Genomic DNA, 21,032 nt, shown 5'->3' on the forward strand with positions numbered 1-21,032 from the left:
CTGTGTCAAAGAGGAGAATTGAGCAATCAGCATTCATGTGATTGCTCAGTTCTCAGGCTTAGGCCTCGTACACATGACCGAGGAACTCGTAAATGAAACATAATTTTTCTCGATGAGTTCCTTGTTAGGCTTGTCGAGAAACTTGACAAGCTTTCTTTGCGTACACACTGTCAAGACCAAATCTCGTCGTTCTCAAACGCGGTGACGTACAACACATACGACGGCAGGGGAAGTTCGATTCCACTGGCACAACCCTCGGGGCTGCTTTTGCTAATCTCATGTTACTGCGTGTTAACTAAAAGTTTAGTAGGAGACGATTTGCACTTTTCAGTCTGTTACAGCGTGACAAATGTGCTATCTCCATTACAAACGCTACTTTTACAGAAGGTGCGCTCCCGTCTCATACTTTATTCTGAGCATGCACGGGTTTCTAAGCATACACACGAACGTGTTTCTCGTTGAAAACCAGCCCGACGAGGAACACGACGAGAAAATTGAGACTCCCGACGAGGAAAAAGAGAACTTGTTCTCTTTTTTTCTCGTCGAGTTCCTCGACAGTTTTCTCGATGAAAAACATACACACGACCGTTTTCCTCGGCAACAAAGCTCTGCCACCAAGTTTCTTGATGGATTCTGTTGAGGAAAACGGTCGTGTGTACGAGGCCTTAGAGTCGACGGGGGCAGCATTTCCCCCCTTTCATAAACAATTTTTTATTCAATTCTGATGTGCCTTTGAACTTGCTAGCAAATTTGACTCTTATGCCGTGTACCATCGATCGGACATTCCGACAACAAAACCGTGGATGTTTTTCCGACGGATGTTGGCTCAAACTTGTCTTGGCATACACATACTTGGCATACACACGGTCACACAAATGTTGTCGGAAATTCCGATCATCATGAACGCGGTGACGTACAAGACATGCGACGAGCCGAGAAAAATTAAGTTCAATAGGCAGTGCGGCTCTTCTGCTTGATTCCGAGCATGCATGGAATTTTGTGTGTCAGAATTGTGTACCAGCTCTCAAATTTTTGTTGTGGGAAATTCCGACAGCAAATGTCCGAGCCTACACACGGTCGGAATTTCCGACAACAAGCTCACATCGAACATTTGTTGTTGGAAATTCTGATCGTGTGTACGTGGCATTTGTCTTCTGACATCACATCCAAGATGCCAGGGCCCAGCAGCATCTCAGGCCTCGTACACACGACCGAGTTTCTCGGCAAAAACCAGCAAGAAACTTGCTGTTTTGTTTTTTTTGTCGAGGAAACCGGTCGTGTGTACACTTTTCGACGAGGAAACTGTCCAGGATCCCGTCGAGCCAAAAAGAGAGCATGTCTTCTTTTTCCTCGACGTGAATAGAGAAATTTGGCTTGCTGAGATCCTCGACAGCCTAACAAGGAACTCGACAAGCAAAACGATGTGTTTCGCCCGTCGAGTTTCTCGGTCGTGTGTACGAGGCTTCAGGGCTTTTTGGACATCTATACCAGTGTTTCTCAACTCCAGTCCTCAAGGCGCCCCAACAGGTCATGTTTTCAGGCTTTCCATTATTTTGCACAGGGGATTTAATCAGTTTCACTGCCTTAGTAATTACCACAGCTGTTTCATCTGAGGGAAATCCTGAAAACATGACCTGTTGGTGCGCCCTGAGGACTGGAGTTGAGAAACACTGATCTATACAAAGGAAGATTTTACTAGTAAATGACATACTTAAAGTGGTACAAAACCCAGGACCCTGCATTCACTATATCTGTTCTCCCACAGTACACGGAACATGGAAATAAAATTTTAGTACATATAAACTTATGCTAAAGACCATTTCTAATCAGCAATAGATAGCAGTCTTGTGACTTCTATCAGTGTCTTGCGAAGCACTGGTTAAAGCTTTTAAGAGGAGTTTTCATTCTCCTCTGACTGTTCTATGAGGCTGCATGACCCCCGACCCTCTATCTGGACAGTGCTGATTGGCCCTGTGCTAATTACATACATGCACCCTTGCAAGATAAAAAACCTCTCTTGCAATACACACCAAACTAGCATGTGCAGACTGCCCCCTAGGGCTCTGTACTATAAACAGATGGATTGGAGGCTGTGGAAGAAGGGGGAGGGGGGGTCAGAGAAGACAGGATCAAACAGCCTTTATACACAAGGCGCAGGATTAACCCCTTAGGTACCATAGTGAATATAACAAGCATTCTTTACTGCACATAAGACTGATTTTACTTTTGTGGGTTTAGTGACACTCTAGTGACACTCTAGAAATATTGCAAATGCACGTATAATCTTATGGGAAGATTGTTTTTAAAATGGATGATCTTATTCTTACTCCAATTGGCAGCACAAGCCTGGTGACAGGGTCTCTTTCCAAAAATGGAAGGTGGTTAAAAGGCAAACCACTATCTTGCCTGCTGAACGTTTCATAAAAACATTCTACCACTGGTGACCAATACTCATGGCAATTGATAATTATGACCACATCAAAGAAAACCAAATCTTTGTCAATAAGAAGAATCCTGTAATCTTTTTATTGTGTTCAACACAAAAGCCATTTACAGTTATAGGTAATAGGAAACTGCCTTTGACATATTCCTATCTGCAAAGTGGAGAGATAACATTTAGAATGGCTTAGCTAGTGTCATACATTGTCAAATCTTCCTTGGTTGGAATTATTCTATATTTTTTTGCCATTGAAGACTTTTATAATAAATGGACTAAACAAAGGCTTCTTTCAGGGAGCATTTTGTGTGCGTTTGTAATGAATAGTACAAAGGCTCTTTTCAGTCAATGCCCTTGTCATTCACAAGGTAGTTCTTGGACAAACATAACTTCCTCTTTCACATTGATTTTCCAATGTGTTGCTGAGCTGGTTCTTGTAAAATCCCTGGATAACAAGCATATCGTACAGGACAGTGTTGGTAGAAGAGAAGACGATCTCTAGAGATCTTTCTTCTTATGAGAGTAATTAGTATGCTCTGCTTAGACTTTTCTTAATTAGCATTTATACTTGCTATTGTATTGTTTACTTTTGTAAATTGCTTCATTTTGTGTTACGGGGAGGGACAAAATGTAATTTTTCACTTACCATTTTGATACATGTTAAATCCTAGCCACTTTAATTTTGTGGTTAAGCTCAAATAAGTATTTCACTACAAGAATAAATTGTACCTTGTTATCAAATGTATCATCTGTGGATTTGTCACTTTTTCCATCATTTAAGAGAGAAAATGTATTTTCTTTTTTTTTTAACCAAGGGTTGCTATACTGTTATTGTGAATGCAGAGATGGGTTAGTCAAATGGTTATTTGCTTCCATTTGCTTCTGCACAGAGGGTGATTTACCACAGAATATTTGAATCTTCACTTAGTAAATTGATACCAATCATGTGTCAAGTCTGTTTACTTTGAATGCACAATCATGTGCAGATTATAACAAGAGTCTGCTTTTCACTGAACTGGATATTTACATAATATAGTGAGTGAAGATTCTCAGCTTCATTAGTAAATCAGTCCAATGATGTTTGCTGGCATATGCGTAATCTTAAAGTCCTTTTAGATATGAAATGGCATTTGAAAGATCCAGGCCCTGAAGAATTTTATACTGTCAGTCCAGATGGGAAAATAAATATTTTAGCAGATCCCGCGATTCATCTACCTAAGCTTCCAAGGTGGCATGCCAATTTTTACTGTAATATGGAGGGGACAGTGGAGGGAGGTAGAGCCTCAAAGCTGGTTCCGTGATTCCCCCATATAATATGGCACTATAGCTGAAAACCAGGTTCACTTTAAGCTGCCAATATACCAGTAAACCTTACTAATCTATAACAAAAGGCCTGTAAATATCAAATTACTAACAATACAAATGGACCACTGTAACGGTCACCACCATTTACGATATTCCATTCCATCGCCCCACGACAGCTTATCTGACAATCCAGCCGACAGGCACGACCCATTCCATTTACCAGAATTAAGATGAGACACACAGCTCTCTTCTTTCTGGTTCCAAAATGAATGATTGCTTTAATGGAAAATTCTCAGGTTTTTATACAGTTACAAAGCATGTTTCAGTAGTTACAGGGACAATGAAACTCTCCACCCCCAGCATCACACAATGGGGCTTCAATACACCTTCAGATGGGCTAATTACTAAACATTATCCAGACAGCCTGACTCCGCCAAGCTGTTCTCACCTGCTTCATAATACACATTCCTTAAGTCAGATGTCTGACCTTTAGACTGCTAACTCACAACACATATCTATTATCAATAGCATCTTCACACAAACAGTGTCATTAGCATCACACAATGAAAGGTCTTAGGAGCAGACGTAATTAGCACAATGGACAATGAATGTAATCACAGCAAGATACTTTAACATCCCATAATAGCCAGCCAGGCTGACTCTCAGTTTCAATCCACATCACCAGAGTAGCAGACTTAGTTAGCATCTCAACAGTTTAAGCCTTGGAGTAGACACTCTTATTGACCGATTGGGGGTCAGCATGAAATCACCTGTAATATGTCCAGATCTCCTGCAATACATGAATTATCATTTCTCAGCCATCCTATGCCCAAAAGGGGCATAGGGTGACCCTAGACCCAAGAGTCATTAGTGACGCTGGCACAGGAGTACCCCACATCCTTCAAAGGTCTCTGGGTGTCACGGGCCATTCCGTTACAACCACTATGTGGGAATTTACACTAACCTCTATTGAAAGAGTTATGTGCTAATCACATTATACAATAAACCCGCTTGGTCATAAAACGTTACTTTTATTTATTAACTCAATCAAATAAATACAAAAGCTGACAATGGTGGTGAGACTGAGATTTCTACAGATGAGTATATGGATACAATGCAGCAAGTACACTTTAAGGCAAAACCAAAAAGCTAACTGAATCTAAAGTCTAAATCATCTCTCCTCTATGCCTTTATGAATCATAAATTTACCAACAACAATCAAATCAGTTTATATCAAGCAACATATAGCATCACACTACATAACTGTGGTAAAACTTAAAGTGCACCTATCCCAAACTATGGACCTTGAAGTGAACCTGTGACAAGATCATACACACTAATTATTTACATATTCTAAACAAGCAGTGAAAACACTTTAAAACAAGCCTAGTTTCATCTTTGTATCTATAAGTATTGTGGAGAACTGAATTTTCAAAATGTGTTTTTCCGGGGAATATTGGTAGCATTTTGAAGCATATCAGCATTTTAAAGTAAACAACCAGAAGGTGTTTCCAAGCTGTACTAAGAAACTAACTAAAACCAACTTTAGAGCATTTAACATAATAAAATAAGTTATTAGCTCACTATTACTTTTGGAAAGCATTGCAGTGTGGCTTCATTAAGAAGTTCAGGCCTAAAGCACAGAATAAAAGTTCAGTTAACACCCTTCAGTGAAGTGTCCTATGATAGGGGGTTTTTGTCTTTCTAGGACACAAGGGAACTGAGATATGGCCCTGGTAAGTTATTAAGTGATTCCATGCTAGTAATTCTAAAGGAGGACCAAAGCCAATGTTCATTCCAAGCTTGGTCACATCTGCTTGGCAACAGCACAAATCGTTCCCTCTTAAAATGGCAAAAAACAAATACCACAAAATGCTAAATGTGTTTTTGATGACTGCAAATTATAGAGGCCTGTTGGTTGGTGTGAGCCTAGCTATCTTCTCAAAAAATGTATTAATAAAAGCATTTCATAAATTCGTTTCCTTAAACTGCACTATATGGTTTTGTGGATTGTTTACTCTCTTAACATACATAATCCAGTACTCATTACTCTGAAATGAATTGATTGATTTACTGAAATATTGTATTTCATACAAATGACTGGAGGGCTTTCATGTAAAAAACACATCTATATAGTGAACACTATATGTGGAAATAAGTATTGAGACTTTTGAAATTACAAATGCATAACATAAAAACCATATAACAATGTATACTTAAGGGATTATATTAGAAAGCAATATTCCATAATACAATTAACTTTTCTGAACTGAACTTAGAATGTTTACATATTTAAAAGATATATATTCTACATGAATTCACAAAGTGTTCAATAATCGTGACTTGAGCTTTGTATGATTCTGTGTTTTTTAATTAAAGCTGAAGGAAAGCTTAGATCCTGCTCTGGAGCCAATTCTTCTGAAGCAGACCTTTGTGTCAGGCGGGAGAATGCTAATTCGCCTCGGAGACTCTGACATTGATTATGACAAGAACTTTAGGTTCTATATGACGACTAAAATGCCAAATCCACATTATCTTCCTGAGGTAAGAAAAAACAGCCATTCCGAATTTATCACTGTGATGCTGAATCGAGACGATCCGCAATTATGTTGGTAATAACACTGTCCTGCAGGTAGTCACCAAAATATGTTATCAAAATTTAGGCAATGTCATGGTAAATTAAGCAGGGCTTACAAAAAACAGTTTTTAGCATAGTTAGTGACTTAAAGTAATGCTATCATGAAATTAATGGGGCTGCCATTGTTGACCTGTTTGTGAAAGGTTAGTAGACTGACATGTTTATGCTGACTCACTGACTTTAATAATGTCACTGACCGGGAAACAGTGTGCAGATTTAAAAAGTCAGAAATCCTCATCTACATTCTCGTTCCAGGTCAGTGATTTAAAGTATTGAGGTAAGGGAATCAGTATGACTGCCAGGGAACTTACATTTTCAGAAGGGATTCCCAGCGTTTTTTTCCCGCCAGATCTACTACTTACCTATGGGAAACACTGCGAGGTAGTGCCAATGGAGCATACACACGGCCGGAATTCCCGGCCAAAGCTCCATGGCAGTTTTCCTGCCAGGTTCTCGGCTTTCCCCTTGGTTTTCTCTGCAGACTTTTTACTGCCGAGAAAACTGAGCGTGTGTACAGGGCTTAAGGAGTATGAAGTGAGACGAACAGAGCCGTTAGCCAGGCAAAAGATGTAAAGCATTGAAAAAGTGGGGTGTTGAACTTACTACTTGTTATTAGCATTTGTTTCTTACTCCAGTGGTTTATTTTTCTTAATCCAGTCGTTTATTGTTTCTTACTCCAGTCGTTTATTGTTGCCATAGTATTATCACCTTGAACTGCTGTGGTAACTGTCATATACACTATATTACCAAAAGTATTGGGACACCTGCCTTTACACGCACATGAACTATAATGGCATCCCTGTCTTAGTCCGTAGGGTTCAATATTGAGTTGGCCCATCCTTTGCCGCTATAACAGCTTCAACTCTTCTGGGAAGGCTGTCCATAAGGTTTAGAAGTGTGTCTATGGGAATGTTTGACCATTCTTCCAGAAGCACATTTGTGAGGTCAGGCACTGATGTGAACGAGAAGGCCTGGCTCGCAGTCTCTGCTCTAATTCAACACAAAGGTGTTCTATCAGGTTGAGGTCGGGACTCTGTGTAGAACAATCAAGTTCCTTCAGCCCAAGCTCGCTCATCCATGTCTTACTTACCTTCTTACGGTTAAACACTTCTGCATAGTCCTAGAGCATCTTATCACAAGCTTTTGGTTATTAAGCAATCCCAAAATCTCATGTAGCGCTACCCCCGCAGGAGCCGTTGATTTGTTGTTGGGAACGGCGTATTAAGTTACCTTAGTGTTGTCTAGGGGTGCAGTTGGAGAACAGAGTAGTGAGCGAATGTCCAGACAATGAATAAAGGTTTTCTAATGCTTTATTTCCAGGCCAACACGGCCAACATCAACATCAAATAGGAAGAAAAGGTTGATGAAGCAAGAGGGAGAACTTTGCAGTATCAGGCCTGTATATGAACCGAGCAATCCTGCTCTCAGTAGTATCAAATTGCAGTTCGTCGCCACTCTAGCCAGAGTGGGTGAAGTGCCCCCGGACAGACTCCTGCCACGAGCCTGGCAGCCGAAGTGTCACTTTAGATTGCTGGGAGGAACAGGCCTCTCTCACAGACCCAGCTCTAGGGCCTCTGCCACAGGCCTATTACTTTGTATAAGCTAGATGGACGAATTGAGCGAATCCTCCCAGTAGATTTAAGCTTGGGTCACCGGATGACAGCAAAGCGTACCTGTCAGCATTCCGGTCACCAGATCCCCGATGGTTCGTTCAAGCTCTGTTGGATAACCTGCCTCTGGGTTCTCCTCAAGCCAACCCCCCAATCGAGCGGCACCCAGCCTGGGATATTGTCAGTAAAGCGGGGGACCCAGCAAGTCACTGGGGCCCCTCTCAGGAATATAGAGCTCCGCGTAGTATTCGACCTCCCAGCCAGGAAGGCCATCGCCGGGGTCCGTTGGAATGCGCGCACCCTAAAGGTGGATGCCGCACCTGGAACCAATAAAGATGGCGTCTGCCACAGATATACCCCTCCCCAGCATGCTCCACGAGGGAAACTCCTCTAATTGGCTGCTGGGGATAAGTGACTCTGCCAGAACCCCTCTCAGCGCCACCTGTCACCCAGGGGTGGAAACAACACCCCTGGAGCGCAGGCTGACCTACAGGACATTTCTGGAATGACAGCAGCCCAAATTTGACAAACTGTGAATGGGAGCAAAATAACTCTCTCATTCCCCACTAACTTTAGCGTAGTGCCCATACTGAAAGTAAGGGGGCGCTACACTCACTAGAAGGACTAGGGCTAGGGAAGGCTGGAATGCAATAGATGAATCTTGGTTTGCTTTCAATAAATCATACAGTATGTCTATTTAATGCTGGAAACACAATGCAACTGGTTGCAGAAAGTTGGAAATGTAAATTGTCTACCAGCAGGCTATCTACCACAAGAGACATAAAAAGTAAGGCAGCCGTCATTACACTGTGTACATATCATTTGTGAAAATAAGTATAAAAAAAACTCGAATTGAAATTCATTTTGAGCCTAGCTTGTTAAATCAATGATGTGCTTTGTGTATAATAATCCAGTCACTGTTATTAAATATAATTGATTTGGAAGATTATAGGTATTTACAGCAGCCTGCAGCAGCCATTGCCTCACTGAGTTGTCAGATTGTTATATTTGTAAACTAATATTTTTCCCCGAATAGATGCACTGACCTTTTTAGTGGAGTCACACATGCTGATAGACGAATATTCATAAGATTTTAATGTAGCTGAAAATCTTTGAAAATAAATTAAATATCTTCTGGTATATGGCAATTGCAATAGATTTCAGCTAAATATTCCGCTATGTAAAGCGATTATATTTTTATTAGGGGGATTTTCAAAGATTTGCTCTACAGTCAAACACATAAAACAATTTGCACTGATGAAAATGACAAAGGACCTAGCTCTCATACTACAGGAGTTTCATCATAAAACACATTGGTTATTATTTATAAGACTTAGCATGCAGTACTTGGTTACTTGCATTTACATGCTATCTTGTAGCACAATGCACAAGTCACAAGCAGACCCTGGGGTTGTTTTAATAACACTGAAGTGTGCAAAAGCTGATGCAGCTCTGCTAGAAACCAATCAGCTTCCATTTTTTTTGTCAAAGCTTAATTAAACAAGCTGAAATTAGAAGCTGATTGGCTACCATGCACAGCTGCACCAGTACTCTGCAGTTTCAGTAAATCAACCCCAATGTTAGTCAGGGTGAATAATATTACTAGAGCATAGGTGTGAGCAGCCAATTGCATTAGGGTGTGCACCCCAAAGTAATAGGGCAATGTACAGTGTTGGTAGAGCAGTGGACGATGTCAAAAGGGCAGAGACTGGTGTAATTTTATTTTTTCTACTATTTTATTATTACTTTTTTACAATTTTAATATTTTTTTAAATATATTCTGTTTTATTACAATATTATTATTATTATTGTTTTATTTATTTTTTAGGAGCTCCATGGGGGCCTAGGTGAAATATCAGGGGTCTAAACAGACCCCTGATGTCTCACTTTTGAGACAGAGAAAAGGACTGAGGACAAAGATTCCCCAGGTCTTTTCTCTGTAGCCAAGTAGCAGGGGGAATCTGCCCAGCACAGGGTCATTAGGGTGTGCCCAGGCACACCTGGCACACCCTGTGCGCACCCCTATGTACTAGAGTGAAGGGTTTTGTGTACCATATTTATCGGCGTATAACACGCACAGGTGTATAACGCGCACCCTAACTTTAAAAGGACAGTTTCGGGGAAAAAAATCCACAGCCCCCTGCGTATAACACGCAGGCACAGTTTACCCTCTATTTTCAGGGTAAAAAAAAGTGAGTGTTATACACCAATAAATACAGTAATTCTTTTACAACTAAAGATCACCTGTGTATAGGAGCCCAGAGTGAAAATTAAGTAACAGTGGTATGACAAATAGCAGATTACATGCAAACCAAACCATTTTTCGCAAGAGTCCACATATGGACTTCTGTGTTATCTATAAACATTTCTCATGCAAAAGTGACTGTGTTGCCTTTAGCAACAGATTATACATTGTATTGTCATTTTCAATACAAAAATGGAACTAAAGTCTGGCTACTACATCTATTACACATAATGGTATACCTCTCACATACTGTGGGACTTCTTTATGAAAATCTGATCACATTTAGGTATAATGGCCATATCCTATACTCTGGTTTTGTCCTTAAAATGAAACATTCTTATTGGTTTGGGGTGAAAAACAGATTTACTTTTGTTGTAAATGTCATCAATCAGCCCAAGGCCCACTGAAACCTGTGTACCGTGGCTGCAGCAGCTTGAAGAAAGGCTATCCTGACAGCTTCCTCTAGTTGCAGCATAAGGCAGCTTTAATCAGGCTTGACCATCTAAAAAAGAACAAAGAAGCCCCACAACCTGTACTGCAAAACAGAACCACTGAGCAGAAACATGTGACAGAAGTGGGGATCGGCACAACTGAGGCTTGAATTTATAGAAATTTTGTTAGGGCTGAGTATATGAACAGGTTTTAAAATAACATAGTATGTATATTAGTGGTATGCAGCAATTCATAGGAACTGAAAATCAACTCTAGAAAGAATGCTCTAAGATGTGGAAAGTTAATATCTGATTCCTGATTGGTTGCTATGTAACAGTGCTCACCACTGATCATGTTTCCAATGTTGTCAACGGTTATACATGTATTTTCAGGTATATTTACCAGTTGTTTCCTGTATTACCAGTATAGACACTTTGGGCCAGATCCACAAAAGAGATACTCCGACTTAACTGCTGTTCAGTCTGTGTGTAACTTTGGAAACGATCCTCAAAAGGCTTTTTCCAAAGTTAGGCAGAAGATCCGGCATGTGTAATTGAATTACACTGCCGAATCTTAGGATGCAGTACCGCATCCGCCGCTGGGGGCATTTCGAGTCGAAATGCCGTTTCTAGTATGCAAATTAGCACTTAAGGCGATCCACAAAGCTTTCCAGCTTCGTTTTTGCGCCGTAAGTGTTATTTTGCAAGTGTAAAATTAGGGCTGGTTCTACAAAGTGTAAACTAGTCACACCTTGTAAAAGCCCATTCCAGCGACGGCATTTGGTATGCTTTCCCGAGGGAGAACTCCACGGCAATTTGTAAAAACAAAACCAGCATGGGTTCCCCCCCAGGAGCATACCAGGCCCTTAGGTCTGGTATGGGTTGTAAGGGGACCCCCCCTACGCCGAAAAATTGACGTAGGGGGTCCCCCTACAATCCATACCAGACCCGTATCCAAAGCACGCTACCCGGCCGGCCAGGAAAGGAGTGGGGACGAGCGAGCGCCCCCCCCCCTCCTGAGCCGTGCCAGGCCGCATGCCCTCAACATGGGGGGGTTGGGTGCTCTGGGGCAGGGGGGCGCACTGCGGGCCCCCCCACCCCAGAGCACCCTGTCCCCATGTTGATGAGGACAGGACCTCTTCCCGACAACCCTTGCCGTTGGTTGTCGGGGTCTGCGGGCGGAGGCTTATCGGAATCTGGGAGTCCCCTCAAATAAGGGGGCCCCCAGATACCGGCCCCCCACCCTAAGTGAATGGATATGGGGTACATCGTACCCCTATCCATTCACCTGTAGGCAAAAAGTAAAACTTAGTAAACACACAACACAAGGCTTTTTAAAATATTTTATTATTCTGCTCCGGATGCCCCGCCTGTCTTCGTTATTAGCTCAATTAGCAGGGGGGGCTTCTTCTTCCGCTCTCCGGGGGTCTTCCGCTCTCCGGGGGTCTTCTCCGCTCTCCGGGGGGGGCTTCTCCGGACTCCGGGGGGCTTCTTCCATCTTCTCCCCTCTTCCGCTCTTGACTCGGCGAACCCCGGTTCTTCTGCAGCTCTCCGGTGCCTTCTTCTTCAGCGCTGGCTGCCTGCTATGTTTGTGTGTTAGCTCAATTTCTAACAGGCAGCCAGCGCGGTCTTCTGTGGCGTCAGGGTCTCCTCTTCTGTTCTTCCGATGTTGCCTCGTCGCCTCTTGTCGCTGTTATGATGGAAGCGCGCCTTGCATCCCATTTATATAGGCATCACCGTCCCATCATGCTCCGGCAGGTACCCACGTGGTGGGTGCACGTGGGTAGGCACCCACCACGTGGGTACCTGCCGTAGCGTGCTTTGGATACGGGTCTGGTATGGATTGTAGGGGGACCCCCTACGTCAATTTTTCGGCGTGGGGGGGGTCTCCTTACAACCCATGCCAGACCTAAGGGCCTGGTATGCTCCTGGGGGGGGAACCCATGCCGGTTTTTTCTTTGAAAATTGGCATGGAGTTCTCCCTCAGGAATGCATGCCGCTGTCATTTTTTTTTTTCCCGACGCAACTTTTTTAAGCCGTCGCGATCCTCAAAACTCGGCGTAACGTAACTTCGCGCATGCGCAGTACGGCCGGCGCGGGAGCGCGCCTCATTTAAATGGGACTCGCCCCATTTGAATAGGAACGCCTTGCGCCGGCGGAATTTTAGTTACACAGCCTTAAATTTCTAGATAAGTGCTTTGTGGATCAGGCACTTAGGTAGAAACTTTAAGGCAGTGTAACTTAAATGGGATTTTTTAAGTTACGCCAGGTTTTTGTGGATCTGGCCCTTTGTCTTCTGATATTTCATAATAACTTTGCCTTCCAATTTGTATCTTTTTTTTCTAGGTGTGCATTAAAGTGACTGTAATCAATTTCACTGTGACCAGATCTGGCCTTGAGGATCAGCTGCTAAGGTAATTTAGTTTTAAATATACATTGAGTCCATCCATATACAAAAAAAAGATTTGCTTTGCGTTCTAAAAACCCTTGATCCCCTCTTTCAGTGTTTCTTCAACTCCTGTCCTCAGGGCCCACTAAGGCCTCGTACACACGACCGGATCTGTCCGCTGAAACTGGTCCGCGGTCATAACTGTTTTAATATTGTGCATTGCACAGCAGTGCTTTCACTGTTTATATTTGAAAATATTAGTAATAATGGATTTGATTTACTAAAGGCAAATGGACTGTGCACTTTGCAATTAATTTTCCACAGGGCTTAGTGAATGTGGTGAAGCACTGTTGATTTCCATCATCCAATAATACACAAGCAAAAATGCTGAGTTTTATTGTTTATGTTTAATGTTTATTTTTGTTGCACCTGATTGGATATTGTTTACAAAGAGAAGCTTCTCTACATTCTCTAAGCTCTGGGAAAAATAAGTGCAACTACACTTGCAAATTGTAGAGTCTATCTGCCTGTAGTAAATCAACCTCACTGCCATTTAGTAGTGGACTATATACAGTATAGCAGGGTTCACTAAATGGCGGACCTCGGTCCGGACCCAGCGACAGTCCTGTTCGGACCTTGGCCGTGCCATTTATCAGCCTGGGTATTCTCTCTCTCTGGTCTCCCGCTGCAGCTATCATCCTCACGGCGGGTGGGGATAAGAGGTACTGCATATTGGGACAGAGGGTGTGATTCAGTAATCACCCGCTTGTTAATGTAATAAGTTGGGCAGCTCTTGCCCTCTGTCCTGAAATGCAGCTCCTCCCACCTCTGCCTGCTGTGAGGATGATAGCGGTGGCCAGGCAGGAGACCAAAGAGAGAGAATACCCAGCTGCTATGTGCCTCTGCCCTGATAGGACTGTGCAGGGGAGGATGAATGATGAAAGGGGAACTGTGATATAAAGGAGGAGAGGGGGGCTATGACTGCAAGGGGCACTGTGATGTGCAATGTGTAAGGCCCCGTACACACGAGAGGATATCCGCTGGAAACGGTCTGCCGGACCGTTTCCAGCAGATAAATCCTCTGGCGGATTTGGATCTGATGGCTGTACACACCATCAGATCGAAATCCGCGCGGAATACATCCGCAGTGACATGTCGCGCCGTCGCCGCGACGATGACGCGGCGACGTGCGCGACGCTGGAAGGTAAATACTTCCACGCATGCGTCTAATCATTACGACGCATGCGAGGGAGGGGAGCGGACGGACTGATCCGGTGAGTCTGTACAGATGACCGGATCAGTCCGCTGGACTGGATTCCAGCGGATAGATTTCTTAGCATGCTAAGAAATTTTTATCCGCTGGGAATCCGTCGGCTGGATTTTTATCCGCCGGGAAATGTCCGCTCGGACGTACACACGACCGGATCTATCTGCTGGAACTGATCCGCAGATCAATCCCAGCGGATAGATCCGGTCGTCTGTACGAGGCCTAAAGGGGCACTGTGGTGTGTAAAGGGGACACTGTGTAAAGGGGCACTTTGATGTGTAAAGGGACACTCTGTAGAGAAGACACTGTGATGTGTAAAGGGGCACTGTGATGTGTAAAGGGAGCACTGTGATGTGTAAAGCGGACACTGTGTAAAGGGGCACTTTAATGTGTAAAGGGAGCACTGTGATGAGTAACGGCAGCACTGTGGTGTGTAAAGTGGACACTGTGTAAAGGGGGCACTGTGATGAGAAGGCTAACTAAGGACTGTTATGCCCCGTACACACGATCGGAATTTCCGATGGCCTAAAATCTGATGGAATTTTTTGTCGGAATTCCGTTCAAGCTGTCTTGTATACACACTGTCAGACCAAATTACGACCTTCCAAAACGCGGTGACGTAAAACACTATGACGAGTCGAGAAAAATGAAGTTCAATGCTTTCGAGCATGTGTCGACTTAATTCTAAGCATGCATGTTTTTTTTTCCGTCGGAGCTCCATACAGACGATAGGAATTTCCGATAGGAATTTTTTCCATCGGAAAAAATAAAACATGTTCTATTTCTAAACTCAGACGAAAAAAAGTCTGATGGAGACCAAATTCCATCTGACTTTTTTCATCGGAAATTCCGATCGTGTGTACAGGGCATAAGACTGCTTTAAAAGGTGGATTGTAATGATAAGGTGGTCTGTGATGTAAAACGAGACTGTGGATACTAATGTAAATAGGAAGCTGTGATGTTAAGGGGGGTTGTGATGGGAAGAGGGCTCTGAGAACACTGATCTACAAGGGGGGGGGCTGTGCTGTAAAAGGGGGCTGTGATGTTTTATAGCATTAACTTGAGATTCGGACCTCTGCCATAAGAAAATTTTGCAAACTGGACCCTCATGAATTTGGATTCAAGACCTCTGATATATAGTATAAGACAGTTTTTACTGCTTTCATGCAATATTATTCTGTACAGAACCAACAATCTGCTACCAGCTGCACTTCTGCCCGTGTTATCAGAAACCAGAAGCATTATTAAAAGAGGAGCTTGTGGAATTAGTATGCAAGCCATTGGAATGTTCTACTCTAGGCCAACACCTTAGTGGCTTCCAACAAATGGTTGTTAACTGTGAATTAACATGTGCAGGAAGATTAATAAACAGCATTTTTTCACTATTTTTGAGGGATTTTCAGTCTATGTTGTAGTTTGTTTTAAGGGGCTACACAATCTGGAAAGGCTTTTTGACAAATTGAGCATATCATCATTTATCTTCTTGAGTTACAGTATATTTAATTTGTGGAAACATATATCATATGTCGTGTGTGTGTGTGAATGTACTAATTATAATATACATTTTTCAGTGATGTTGTAAGGATTGAAAGACCAGATCTAGAGGAACAGAGAAACCAGCTTATTATCCGCATAAATTCTGACAGGAACCAGTTAAAAGCGATCGAGGAACGGATACTAAAGCTACTTTTTACTTCAGAGGGGAATATCCTGGACAATGAGGAACTTATCAATACCCTTCAAGAGTCAAAGGTCAGCTGTTCATTCACCTGTTGGCTATGGACTCTCTACTTGTGTCTTGTGATCTAACTTTTTTGTTTGGGACTGTAGATAACTTCAGGTGCTATCAAAACTAGACTACAAGAAGCTGAAGCCACGGAACAAAAGATAAATGCAGCTCGAGAAAAGTACAGGACAGTAGCCACCCAAGGGTCCGTTGTGTATTTTGTCATTGCCAGTCTCTCAGAAATAGACCCGATGTATCAATTCTCATTGAAGTATTTCAAACAAGTAAGTTAAATATTTATAGAGATTATATTTTTCTCACAACATCCATTCAAATTTTTGTCTATATATTCTAGCACTACAGAATGACAATCAGAGCCTATATAGAGATTTCCTAAAGGGATAGCACTTCTGTCAGGTGTTTATTGCTGTTTCTGCCCCTGCTGTCAAGGTTTACCCTCACTTCAAGTCCCAGTTACAGAAAGGCAGGGGATATCCAAAATTTGACCATCACCAGAACAGAATTTAATTTAGGCCTTACTAAATAAAAAAACAAACAAAAAAACACATCCTCTTTTGCATAAGCCTTTTACAAAGAGGTTGATTTTGAGGTCATGGAATGTTAATTCAACTTGGTATACCTAACTTTCACATGTTTTAATGGCTGCATTGCCATGGTTACAAGTGAGCAGTATGAAGTCTCACAAGAGTAGATAACACTTAAAGCGGATGTGCCACTAAAAAAATATATTAAAAGCCAGCAGCTACAAATACTGCAGCTGCTGACTTTTAATATAAGGACACTTACCTGTCCTGGAGTCCAGCGGTGATCGCAGCAGATGACGAGCCGATCGCTCGTCACCCTGCTGCTCCCCCCTCCATCCACGGTGAGGGAACCAGGAAGTGAAGCGCTCCGGCTTCACTGCCCGGTTCCCTACGGCGCATGCGCGAGTCGCGCTGCGCCCGCCGATTGGCTCCCGCTGTGTGCTGGGAGCCGAGTGTTCCCAGCATACAACGGGGGACGGACGGAAGGTAAGGAAAAAACCCGTCCTTTGCCCGTATCGTAGGGCCGGAAGTGGGTGCAGATACCTGTCTGTAGACAGGTATCTGCACCCCCCTCCCCCCTGAAAGGTGTCAAATGTGACACCGGAGGGGGGGAGGGTGCCGATCAGCGGGACTCCACTTTAGAGTGGAGATCCGCTTTAAAGCATACCTTAATGTATTTTTCAATCCCAGAATGCCCAATCATCCTGTACCCTATTGCACAGTATTTCTCAACTCCTGTCCTCAAGGCGCCCCAACAGGTCATGTTTTCAGGATTCCCTCAGGTGAAATGGCTGTGGTAATGGCTAAGGCAGTGAAATGGATCAAATCACCTGTGCAAAATAATTGGAGAGACTGAAAACATGACCTGTTGGGGCACCTTGAGGACTGGAGTGGAGAAACATTGCTATTGCACCTGATTTTGAAAAAGTACCAGGATATGAGTTCCAGGAATCTTCCACGTGGTCACATGACAAATCATGGCCCCTGTTGTCCTCTTTAGCATGGGCAGCAGGCAAGCCTGCTAATGAGACACACCCAGAGGGACACAGGGACCCAGATAACAAGCAATTGAGTTGCAAGTTTGAAAATGGCATGCTAAGCTATTGCTAGACTTGTCAGGCTTCACAAGTGTGTTGCAAAATTGCAGTAAGTTTGCATTGCATGACTCCAGATAAACTTTCTTTGCAAACATTCTGCAAGTCTGTTGCAAGTTCTGGTTCAGTTATGCTATGCAATACTCATTCCGACCACAGGGGTCGCTGTGGCTGAAATTTGCTACAAATTGGAAAAGTGTCAACTTGAACTCGTGCTTTAAGTGATCTGCAACTTGCCAGTACAACTTGCCAGTGAAAATGTGCAGCAAGTCAACAATACTGCCACATATTTCTGGCAAGTTATCCTTGCTATCTGGGGAGGAGATTGGGCTCAAAGGTAGGAAGTTGAATGATGCTAGCTATCATTCACCCTTGAAGAGGACCATTATTGGTATTGGAGGATGGAGAAGATCATTGAAGGCAACTCTGAGTTGTGAATAAATATAGAGATTTGGGAGCTTTTTTAATTTGAAGGGAGAGAGTGTTTAAATAAAAAAAATATACATTTCTGCCTTAAACATGACACTTCCAAAATATTCTAAAACCTTCATCACCAAAAGAGCCAAGTATGGTTTTTGCCTTCTATGCTACTTAAAGAGGAGTTCCACCAGGAGAAAAAAGATAAAAGTCAGTAGCTACAAATACTGTAGCTGCTGACATTTAACATATGGACACTTACCTGTCCAGGGGACCGGCATTTATCGTAAGGGAAACCGCCAGTGAAGCCTTTCGGCTTCACAGTCGGTTCCCTACTGTGCATGCACAAACTGACTGGCCCCGCGGTGGAGGAAGGGGGAGGGGGTCGAACTTCTGAAGAAGCGTCACTGTGGCGCAGTCTAATTCAAGTGGGGAAGGGTACCTGTCAGGTACCCGTTCCACCCTCCCACCTGAACGGTGCCAAATGTGGCACCTTTCGGGGGGAGGGGGGGGCGAAGCAGATAAGCATAAGTTCCACTTTTGGGTGGAACTCTGCTTTAAGTATATGTGTTTAATAAGGATGTGACACTTTAAAAAAGGAATTACAGGTACCGATATTTTATACATACAATAGTTATATTGGTCCAGCTTGGATTACCCTTTTACTATACTTGGCCAATGCCCCTGGAAGCCGGGAATCACTGAAGCAGACACCGCTACTACACCGCTACTCCAGTGATCTCCACTAGCTTCCCAATCCTGTGCCCTATTGCATTGTAGACACAGGAAGTTGGCCATTCAGAGAATAGTTTGCATTTTCTGAATGCGTGCAAACTATTCTCTGAAGCCTCGTACACACGACTGAGGAACTCGACGGGTGAAACACATCGTTTTCCTCGTTGAGTTCCTTGTTAGGCTGTCGAGGGACTCGACAAGGCAAGTTTCTCCATTCCCGTCGAGGAAATAGAGAACTTGCTCTCTTTTTGGCTCGTCGAGTTTCTCAACAGTTTCCTCAACGAAAATGTACACACGACCGGTTTTCTCGGCAAAAAAATATCTCCCAGCAAGTTTCTTGCTGGTTTTTCCTGAGAAACTCGGTCATGTGTACGAGGCCTGACACGCGCTTGTGCTTGATGGTCGACCTCCTGTGTTCAGAATGCAGCAAGGCAGCCACTTGGTGTTGGACTCCATCTAGTGGAGATCACTGGAGTAGTGGTGTCCATCTTCAGTGATCAGCCAAGTATGGCATATACAGTACATAGTTACATTGATCCAAGCCAAGTATATCCTCCCTGGAATTTCTCGTTAAGCTTTAATAAAGAAGTCGCAAGAAGAGTAGTGATTACCATAGTGTAAACATAGCTACAAATAAAAAGATATCTCTTATATAATTCAAAAAATTGTCTGCTGTCGGTTACCACACATTGCACACCCTCATTGCTCTTTTTAATACTGCAATGAATAATCCCTTAAGTGAAAAATGTGAACTGTACTTAAAAATACAACTGACAAAATATACTATTTTGTGTCTCTCCTATTTGTATGCTCTGCAATTACATGGAACTCCTTCAAGGTATGCTTGTGCGCATTTTCTGCTGACATTTTTTTTTTCTTTTCAGTTATTCAACATGACAATCGAGTCTGCTGAAAAGAGTAATGATCTTGACACCCGTCTAGCAACCCTTCTCAAGCAAACTCTTTTTTCAGCTTATACCAATGTTTCACGAGGCCTTTTTGAACAGCACAAGCTTATTTACAGCTTTATGCTCTGCATAGAGACCATGCGACAGAAAGGAGAAATCACTGAATCAGAATGGAATTTTTTTCTGCGAGGGGCTGCAGGCTTAGATAAGGTGGGATTTTATTGCTTTTAGTTCAGATAAATCTTCTGGATGTTTTCATATCTCAATAGCTTGAATCAAAACCTATGGCCTGAAGGGAGGAATGTGTTCATGTAAACATAACGATAAGCTTAATCTTGTGCATCAAGCCATTAACCCTTAAGGAAAACTTCCTAGCTCCCAGTGTTTGTTATTGAATGAACCGACTGTCATTGAGAAAACTGCTTTATATATAAGGCATAATGCAATCTGTTTGAACCATGTAATACGTCTAATGCAAAAAAAAAAAAAAAATGAAGTCTTGCAGGTAGCATGCTGAATCAAACCTTTGTAGAAGCATGACCCGAGGCTCAGTAAGAAACAGAAGAGTTCTGATATGAACTAAAGTCACACTGGCATTTATGAATTTGCTGTATAGCAAGAGTAGAGGAGTGCATTGTGTAATCAAATGAGCCAAGTAGAGGTTAAGGAAGAACACTCTGTCCTCTCTGATAGCAGTGCTCAGAGCATCATTTCATCATATCAGTGTGGCAGCCCATTGAAGTGAAGCTCACTGAACATCTTAATTGGGCACACTGTAGTTTCCCAACTAGTGTACTTCATACAGCTCCTGGGGTACCTTCATTTGTTTAACCACTTAAATCTTTGGCCCTTTTTCCCCCGTATTCGCTCTGGGTCTCAGAACATTTTGTTCATTTTGTAGATGTCTCAGTTCCACACATTAAGCCTTCTATTGTTTGTAGCCTACCCTAACATATTATAGTTTGCTTTCTTCAGGACAGATCAGGCTTTAATCTGGTAGAGAATTCATATAACTGATTTTTTTAGGGTTTTTTGTCAGTAGTCAAACATTAAAAAATAGACAGATTCTGTAATTTTTCCCAATGCAACATTCACATAATTTGTGCACCCCCAGATATTTACCCTCCAAAACATAACTATCAAAGTGTTAAAATTTAAAAGGTATCACTTACAGCACAACTCCCGGCAAAAAAAAAGTTTTCCATTGCAGTGGGGCACACTGTGTTAAAGGGGTTGTAAAGGTACATTTTTTCCCCCTAAATAGCTTCCTTACCTTTTGAGGGAT

At 42.7% G+C, this 21,032-nt stretch overlaps 1 protein-coding gene across 1 annotated transcript in view; it reads left to right on the forward strand.

Moving 5' to 3' along the window:
• The window catches only part of DNAH6 (dynein axonemal heavy chain 6), a 386,479-nt gene that overhangs the window by 288,425 nt on the left and 77,022 nt on the right, over window positions 1-21,032 (forward strand). The window contains exons 57-61 of the mRNA XM_040324272.1: window positions 6,122-6,286; window positions 13,013-13,080; window positions 15,894-16,074; window positions 16,153-16,332; window positions 19,724-19,957. Coding sequence (XP_040180206.1) covers window positions 6,122-6,286; window positions 13,013-13,080; window positions 15,894-16,074; window positions 16,153-16,332; window positions 19,724-19,957 — 828 coding nt within the window. The remainder of the gene's footprint in view (window positions 1-6,121; window positions 6,287-13,012; window positions 13,081-15,893; window positions 16,075-16,152; window positions 16,333-19,723; window positions 19,958-21,032) is intronic.

This window comes from Rana temporaria, chromosome 1 (genome assembly GCF_905171775.1).
Source record: "Rana temporaria chromosome 1, aRanTem1.1, whole genome shotgun sequence".
In the NCBI taxonomy this organism is placed as follows: Eukaryota; Metazoa; Chordata; class Amphibia; order Anura; family Ranidae; genus Rana; species Rana temporaria.